Raw genomic sequence first — 9,105 nt, forward strand, 5'->3', positions numbered from 1 at the left:
CCTCACTTATTAAGAAAATAACCATTTTGACTTTGGTCACATGGAGAGCACATCTTTCTATAAAAAAAATAACGTCATCTCTAAAAAAAAAATAATGTTGTATACAATTATAAAGGATGAAGGATACATTACTCGATTTTGAACTTGACGGGATAATATGCAAAACACGTTATAGGTTGAAGGGATAAAATGCAATAAGCCCTTTAACTTATACTTTGTTAATATATATTTGACGCTTTGATGCTGGTGAAGTCACATGGGATTGGGCCAAGGCACAACAATCACAACTCACAACAAGTGTTCCTAAAGGAAAACAATAAGCATCATTTTCCCACATGGGTCTCGAAAACCCCATGGTACCATGGCAAGTATATTCTCAAACACATTACAAAAGGTGGATTTGTGATAGGAAGAGCAGTCTTAAAGTTTAAAGCATAATCTTTTTAGTTCTCATTTGAATAAATTATCAACAATTCATTTATTTTGATGGCTTAAACGACTCTTTCAAGGATGGAGACATTACATTGTGATAATAAACATTGTTATAAAGCAATATAAAGAGAGACAGTTGAGTTTGAGATATTTTGGAAGCTAATTTATCTTAACACGGCATGGGCATAAGAGACGCAGAGGACAGCTTCTCGATACTTTCTAACTGAACCGTTGTTTATGATTACGTGGATGTAGAGAGAATGTTTGAAATATTTTAAAATTATGAAAATTATGCAAGACGATTGTTGTACTTTGTACGTGTCGAGCGGAGAAGGCGCGTTCTTGTCAGCAACGTGGCTGTCGACGTCCTCAATTGAATTTCCCACCCGTTCCGTAAGCCACGCACTCCTTCCTTCCTCCCATGCCTAACAAACCAACCATTACAACAAAAGCCATTTTTTTCTCTTTTGGAGCTCATTTTCTAACCCAGATTCCTCAGGTACCATTTCCATTCATTTTCTTCGAAAAGAACTTCCTATCTGATTTTCGTATATACCCTTTTCTTTATTTATGGATGATCATGCTATTTATTTTTATTCCTCTTCTTTCTTTGGTTGGTTGATTGATTGATTAAATTCTTGTGATTTGTGAATGTCTGATCGATGTGGGCTTGTGGGGGATCTGGAATTTCATTTTAGGGGTATTTGTGATTGTAATTCACTGGAAATTGAAAAAAAAAAGACATGGGTTGTTTCTGTAAAATTCATTAGATTTGCAGGTAGTTGTGTTTGTAAGCCTAATTATTGGACACCCATTGTTATTCTCTTATGGAGATAATGAAGTTAGGTATATGACCGATTAAGAAAATCTGTTATGCTGTCTTGTTTTCCCGATTATTGTGAAATCCAAGTTGTCATTGTGAAAATAGGCATTTGGGGATAGAAGCATTGGAGTACAATTCTTCAACAATTGGGATTTTGTAGAATGGAGCGGGTTCTGGGAATGCTACTTACTGAAATTTGGAGAAGCATTTGGGAATGCCTTTGAATGGTGAAGTAAATAAGGCTTGAAAAGCCAGAGAATGTTACTATACAGATAAATAAAGGTTAGGGACCATGACAGGTGAGGCTTCTGGTTTTTCAGGCCAACACTTCTGTAATAACCCAGATAATGCTGTGTCAAGTAGTCAGTTGGCCGCAGACAGAAATGCACATGATATCTGTGCACAGACAGGTGAGGAATTTTCTGCTGAGTTCCTTCGTGATCGTGTTGCTCCAAGAAGGGCGTCTGCCATGATTGATACAGATCAGAGACAGCCAAAGGGATGGTGTAAAGGTTTTAATGAGAATCATCAGATGGTTTATGAGCCCCTCAATGGCATTCTTGGGCTAAGGAGAGGGGATTCTGAATGCAGCTCTGACATCTTGGATTTTGTTCCTGGAAAAGGATATGCAGCAGAAGTGGAGAATAGGGTTTATCTTGATAAAGCAAGCAGAATCCACAGGGAATATAGTGCCCCCAGACTAGGATCAGGTCAGCTTTTTGAGGATTTCAATTGCGATCAAGCTGTCCCAGGACATGCTACTCCATCCTTTCATATACCAGAGTCCCCTCAACCACATCATTGTCCAGGGTCAGGAGTTTCAGATGCTTCTTTCTCTGACAAGATGAAATTCCTTTGCAGCTTTGGGGGGAGGATATTACCAAGGCCAAATGATGGGAAGCTTAGATATGTGGGTGGAGAGACAAAGATTATATCCATCAGGAAAAACCTCTCTTGGGTTGAACTTGTGAAGAAAACTTCTGCTATTTGCAACCAACTTCATACAGTCAAGTATCAGCTCCCAGGTGAGGATCTTGATGCACTCATATCTGTTTCTTCAGATGAAGATCTTCATCATATGATCGAGGAGTATCATGAGCTGGAAAGAATTGAGGGTTCTCAAAGACTAAGGATATTCCTTGTACCGGTGGGTGAACCTGAGAGCCCTAGTTCTTTCGAAACAAGGGCCACACAACAGAATGAAGCTGATTATCAGTATGTTGTTGCTGTGAATGGCATGCTTGACCCAAGTCCACGGAAGAACTCTAGTGGGCAGAGTGTATCAAGCCAGACAGGAAATACCTGTGATTATAGAGACCCTCCTACTTTTTTTCATCCTTTGGAGATGAAGGATGGAGCTAGTTCCTCAAATTTGGTGGGGATGTTCACAAATCCTGCTGCTCAGTTTTTGACTTCACTCCAGACACCAACCAAGTCATTTCAGCAATCTCCTCCTGTATCTCCATTGCCAGTTCAGAATAGAGATCCTCAGAATTCTGCAATGCATTTCTTCGAGGATCATGCATACCATGATGGTCATGAAAGCGCCAGTCAATTTGTTACAGATCAATGGCCATGTGACAACGCCTATTGTGTTGATTCTCCCAGCTATTATCATAATAATCCTTATGGGCCTGTGCCATTGATGAATTACCATCATCATAACAAACATTTTTTAGAAACTGACCAAATAAACAAACTTCCTAGTTTGCATGTCCAGAACCATCCCAGTAGAGATTTTGTTTTTTCTCCTGTACATGGTCAAAGCGAAGTGGATTTTGAGAGGCCTGTGCTTAAGGAGAGAGCATTCCACTCTCATCCCAAAGATCCACTGGGTCTTCTGTCAGGATCAACTAATGACTTGGTAGGTTCTCATCACCGGATGTTGCATGTGCTTTCTGATTCACAGTTGCGGGGACATGAAGGGAGGCCTGATTACCATTTGGAGGAAGGAATTACTCCATTGTCCCCATGGACTTTTGAAGTTCAAAAATCACCTTCGTTGGCTTTGTCTAATTCTCCGCAAGAATGGTCTTTTCAACCGCAAGAAATAAGCAATGAGAAATACCAAGAAGCTTATCAGAATCAGCCCACTCTCATAGTGGATGACCACAAAGGAAATAATGGACTGGGTAAAGATACATGGAACTGGGAGGATGAGATAGATACTCAGGTAGGTCAGGAAAGGAAACATGATAAAGTAATCACTGACCTTACATCACAAGATAATTCCACACTACCTAATACAAAGTTGCAAAATGTTTGTTACAACCCAAATTCAGTACCCAGTATTCATATTTCCCCACTTGAGTTTCAAGACCATGGAGACACAACTATGAATTCTGCTTCAACACTCATGATTCCAGAAAATTCTGCTGATATTGTGAGAGAGCAGCCTCATGATTACTCATTGGGTGCAAGTACACCCAAGTTTCTCGTCAAAAGCCAAAATGCTACCAAGGATATGCAGCATGCTATGACTGAGGTAATAAGTAGTGAATCAGTTCCCAATGAATCTTCTCGACCTCTATCTGTTGCAATTCAAGGAACAGGTGACCAAGAAGCAGCAGTCCCAAGCTCTGCAAGTTTAACTCTATCTGCAGGAAATAAATCTGATCCAAGCTTAAACTTGCAGAAGAATTACCCACTCAGTACAGAGTCTTCATTTGAAAATCCTGACAAGAATGCTGTTATGAGTGGAGTATCTACTCTTAAAGATGAAGACCCTCTGAATTTCCCTTATCATGAGGTTGAAGGCCCAGAGGGACACTTTTATGAGAGATTAAATCCTGGAGATGCTATCTTTGTCCAATCACAGCCCTCAGATAATCATCATAACGGGAACACACCAGGTGCTGCAGTTATTGTTGAAGATGTAACTGATATTTTGCCTCCTGGCATTCCCTCATCTTCCCCACTTATCCCACAAGTAGAAGATGAAGCGAGTGATGTAATTACATCATCTGGAGAAGCAGAGGCAGAGAGTGATATTCAAGAATCTGAAGGGGAGGTAATTATTTCTCCTATTTAGACTCTGATATTATCGATGGTTTCTTTGCCATTTAATTTGCATCACAACCCTGTCTCTTATAGGAGGGCAGAGATCTGGGTGAATCTATTAGCGATGCTGCTATGGCTGAAATGGAGGCAAGCATCTATGGTTTGCAGGTGAGATGCTTCCATCTCATTTTGTCCGTGCATAATTGAATATTAGCTTCCTCATTTAATATATAAATGATACTGGATATTTTTTCGTTGTCATGCTTGGAGGGCTAGGTGCATATGTTCACATATTCTCATGCTCATAGAGTTTTTTTTTTGATAAGTAAGCAAGATATGCATTAGAAAAGGCTAAATGCCACAAAGCATACAGGGAGTATACAAGACGGCTACAACCTCAAAAAAGAAAAAGGACCAAAAAGAACTACCTCCCTCTCAAGTGGAAGCTATCCACTCCAAAAAACCTATAAGGGAGAAAGACTCCTCACCTAAATACACTTTGGCCCAATTCCACAAGTTACAAACAAAAGAATTCTTTAATCTCTAAATATTCAACTCACCCCCCCTAAAGGCTAATCTATTCCTCTCCTTCCAAACCGTCCAAAAAATACACAACGGAATGGATTTCCAAATCTTTTTCCTTTTCTTCCCTGCAAATGAGCCCCTCCAGGAGATTAGAGTCTCCTTTACAGTTTCTGAGAGGACCCACTTAATATCTATCAACCCAAAAATAATATCCCAAAGGACTCTAGTCACTATACAGTGTAAAAGAATATGATTTACATTCTCTTCTTCACAACCACACAAAAAACAACAATTTGGAAGTTGCACCCCTCTTATCTGGAGCCTATCTAGAGTGAGCACCTTAGAGTTAGGCAAAAGATCATGTGGCAAGGATTAAAATAGCATAATAAATGCACATGAAACATTATGATTGCAACCTTAGTTACTGTTGTATGCAATGGCTTTTCCTTGAATTTTTTTGTAGTCTTCCTTTCCTTTCCTTTCCTTTCTATATTTCTCCTTCTAATTCTGTTATATGATTTTTCATTTTTAGGGGCACCTCTCCTATGTATTCTTTGAATAAAATTGAGTTATCAGGAAAATAGTCTAAGCATGTGGGCAATGAAGAATACTGGATAAAATATAGTTAAAAACTTCAATCCATGCCACATGATCTTTTTGCTATTTATTCTTTTATATAGTTTTAAAACATATAGGAGATACAGAATCTCACTTTTGTGTAGTTTGAGTATACGGGCAATGACGAATGTCAAGGGAAAACATGATTGAAGTCTCTTTCGAACCAGTCTTAATTCAAGCATTGACTGAAAGATGAAGGAACCAAGCTAAAATCTAGAGGACAATCATTTTGGTTTAGGCTGCTTAGTTCCTTTCACTATATATAGTCTTCAGTGGTTTTGATTATAACCAATTATAGAAGTTCCTTAGTAGCATTTTTATTCATAATGGTTTCCTCAGATATTTTTGATCTTCTTTTGAAGAAAAAAGGGAAATCTAGATTCAATTTTTTAACTGGGTGCTTTATATGCTGATGTGCAGATGATAAAGAATGCTGATCTTGAAGAGCTGAAAGAGTTGGGATCTGGTACATTTGGAACTGTTTATCATGGAAAGTGGAGGGGAACAGATGTTGCAATTAAGAGAATTAAAAAGAGCTGCTTTGCAGGGAGATCATCTGAGCAAGAGCGGTTGGTGGGTTGCTGAAACAACTATAGCTAGCACTAACAAAAAATTCCCTTTGCCAGTTCTATTCATGATATTTGTAAAATCATTCAATATGTATAGGGGACTCACTGAACTTGCTTGTAAAATGTATCTGTCGGAAATATTGGAAAATATTTTCAATGGATTGAAGCATATATAGTGGTCACTATTTTTCATGATATCTCTCTCCAACACTTAAAAAGTAGGTTTTAGAATTTTTTTTTTTTCTGAATTAAATGATATTAAAATTTTACCTGTTTATACAGACTAAAGACTTCTGGAGAGAGGCTCGGATCCTATCAAATCTTCACCATCCAAATGTGGTAGCATTTTATGGGGTGGTTCCTGATGGGCCTGGAGGAACATTGGCAACTGTAACTGAATATATGGTGAATGGATCATTGAGGCATGTCCTACTAAGGAAGGATAGGTGAGTTGGTAATTTTCTTTATTGGCCTTCACTTCTAAAGAGGAGCAGATTTATGGAATTTTGGAATTCTTCTTGCAGATCTCTTGATCGCCGGAAAAGGCTTATAATTGCAATGGATGCAGCTTTTGGCATGGAATACTTGCATTTGAAAAACATTGTTCACTTTGATTTGAAATGCGACAATTTGCTCGTCAATATGAGGGACACTCAACGGCCAATATGCAAGGTAATTAGTAACAGTAATATGTTTGCCTGTGTGTCTGTGTGTGTGTCTTTGTATTATTTACTATTAAAGAAAGAATTTGTCTTCTAAATCTGTTTTAATGGTAGTTTTAGATGTACTTGAATGCTTTTAATAAACTTTGAGGTGCTTTTTGAAAATCAGTCTCTAAAATGGTGTGATCATCATTTTACTAGTTAGAGATGCATTTCATAAAGCGGCTACCTTTTCAGGTTGGAGATTTTGGATTATCGAGAATTAAACGCAATACACTTGTATCGGGTGGTGTTCGAGGAACCCTTCCATGGATGGCACCAGAATTATTGAATGGTAGCAGTAACCGGGTTTCAGAGAAGGTTAAGATAATGCCTAATTATTTTTTGCATGAGAGTTTTAAGCAACAAAGCGATATGGAATCAATGTCAAATACACATTTTCTTTTCTTGGTGCCTTATATATATCACAAGGCAGAATGCAGAATCCCTTGACATGTCTCTACATCTGACTGCTCAGACTATTCTAAATCTAAGTTTTAAAGAAGGTAGCATGGCATCATATGGGTTTATTTCTCTTTCAGGTTGACGTTTTCTCATTTGGCGTTGCAATGTGGGAGATCCTAACTGGAGAAGAGCCCTATGCAAACATGCACTGTGGTGCTATCATAGGTAAGCATTTTCTGTTGTTTAGTATAACCAAAATTATTTGCATTTATTCTCATCTAAAATTCATTCTTTAGAAGCTCCTCAAGAACCTTTGTGAACCTTTTAAATCTACGCACAGATATTCCTTATTAAAGTTTCTCAAGCTGTTGAATCATGCCTGCCATGTAGTAATATTTTGACAACAACTTCAAGGAGGAACAGTTGCTACAGTATAATGATTTTGTAGTGACTTATTTTGGAGATTATTTACTCTCAGAAAAATAAAGCACTTAAGTTGGAACAAAAATAGGAAAAAAAAAAAAAAAAGTGGTGGATGCATGTATGGAACACGCATGTATCATAAATGATAGTAAGGTTAAAATATTTGATTATAGGTCTTCATTTATATCATTTGTATGTAAATATGAAATATTAGATTTTTGTTAAATCAATATAACAAATGTGACCTTAGTTTCATATTCAAGGCAGTGTTCGAGATTTTGGTTTCATATTCATTTTGGTCTTGGTAGGCGTTCAAAGGGAAAAATATGGTCATTATTTGCATTCTTCTAGAATTTGAGCATTTAGATTTTTGTGTTGAAGAGAACCAAACTTCAGTCAAAATTTTGAATTAATGGATCAAAACAGAAAGAAACATCAAAATTCTCAAGATTTCTGTTGAAGCTTAAGACACTGATCTTATAGCCTCATACATGACCAGCTCCTGTAACCTGCAAATTTAATTTTGTCTGAACTCTTCTACCATTCTGTTTTCCTCACACATAAGTCTATTCTCCAGAAGGCTTAATTTGATTTTGTTCTGCATAAAATGTAATCCCCATTTCCAGTTTGACAATGGTTTGTCTTGTTGTGAACTCTTGATGAAGGGGGGATTGTGAGCAACACACTTAGGCCTCCTATTCCAGAGCGATGTGATCCTGACTGGAGAAAGTTAATGGAAGAGTGCTGGTCACCAGATCCGGCAGCTAGGCCATCATTCACTGAGATAACAAACAGGCTGCGGGTTATGTCCATGGCAATCCAGACAAAGCGGCATAACCAGGCAAACAGATGAAATCCAACTTTCCTAGTAAGTTTTGAGATACCCAGAAAAAAAAGAAAAAGAAAAAAAAAAGGGTTGTGTTCATCTTGCCGAGTTTGAGCTCCTTGAATAGCTTTTTATAGAAGCCATCATTGTAGAGTATCCAACATTCCTAGATCAAGAGTCTGAAGACATTCTATAATGTTCATACCAGTTTTGCCATCAAATCTATTTGTTATTCTTTTTTCTGATTGAAGTTGTTCTAGTTTCACATGACAGAAATCTGGATAGGAATCACCAAGCTTGTAATCTGCACAAGTGTTTGTAATTGATATTCACTTCTCACTCCACTTTGATTCCAATGCCTTTTCCTCGTCTCTTCATATCCCTTTTCTGCAGTGTAGGAGAGAAGATGAGAAGGCTAGCTAGTAATTAACATTTATTATTTCATGATATATTACAATATTTATTTATAAAATTTTAATATTTTAATTATTAATTTTCTACTTTTTGGAGAAGGTGGGTAGAGATTTTTCCAAGGAGTATGGCATGAAGAATGGTTAGAATTGAATTTAGTAGGGAGCATGAGTAGACCATGGGCGTCAACATCAACTTAAGTTCATGTATCGACTATCGAGGAGTTCCTTAGTTCAATTAATTTACCTACTAAAGGTCTCCAACTTTAAAACCTTTTCAAAATCAAAGCTTGATTAATCCTCACTCGTTAGTATGTCAAAATTCCATTGAAAAGAAGATGATTTGCCTCAACTTCGATTATTGTTATGGTAT

At 37.5% G+C, this 9,105-nt stretch overlaps 1 protein-coding gene across 2 annotated transcripts; it reads left to right on the plus strand.

The window, feature by feature from the left end:
- Window positions 1-745: 745 nt before the first annotated feature.
- LOC117915353 lies at window positions 746-8,693 on the plus strand. 2 transcript variants are annotated; one of them, XM_034830914.1, is made up of 9 exons: window positions 748-931; window positions 1,361-4,265; window positions 4,349-4,423; window positions 5,819-5,971; window positions 6,250-6,413; window positions 6,492-6,639; window positions 6,867-6,989; window positions 7,211-7,298; window positions 8,162-8,693. In XM_034830914.1, exons 2-9 carry the CDS (start codon window positions 1,548-1,550, stop codon window positions 8,347-8,349), a joined length of 3,657 nt encoding a protein of 1,218 aa, XP_034686805.1. In that variant the 5' UTR covers window positions 748-931; window positions 1,361-1,547; the 3' UTR covers window positions 8,350-8,693. The 2 variants fall into 2 exon arrangements, with proteins under 2 accessions (XP_034686806.1, XP_034686805.1); XM_034830915.1 differs by lacking the exons at window positions 7,211-7,298; window positions 8,162-8,693 and having other exon boundaries at window positions 746-4,265; window positions 6,799-6,889.
- The last annotated feature ends 412 nt before the right edge of the window (window positions 8,694-9,105 follow it).

The sequence above is a fragment of the Vitis riparia genome, chromosome 5 (genome assembly GCF_004353265.1).
Source record: "Vitis riparia cultivar Riparia Gloire de Montpellier isolate 1030 chromosome 5, EGFV_Vit.rip_1.0, whole genome shotgun sequence".
In the NCBI taxonomy this organism is placed as follows: domain Eukaryota; kingdom Viridiplantae; phylum Streptophyta; class Magnoliopsida; order Vitales; family Vitaceae; genus Vitis; species Vitis riparia.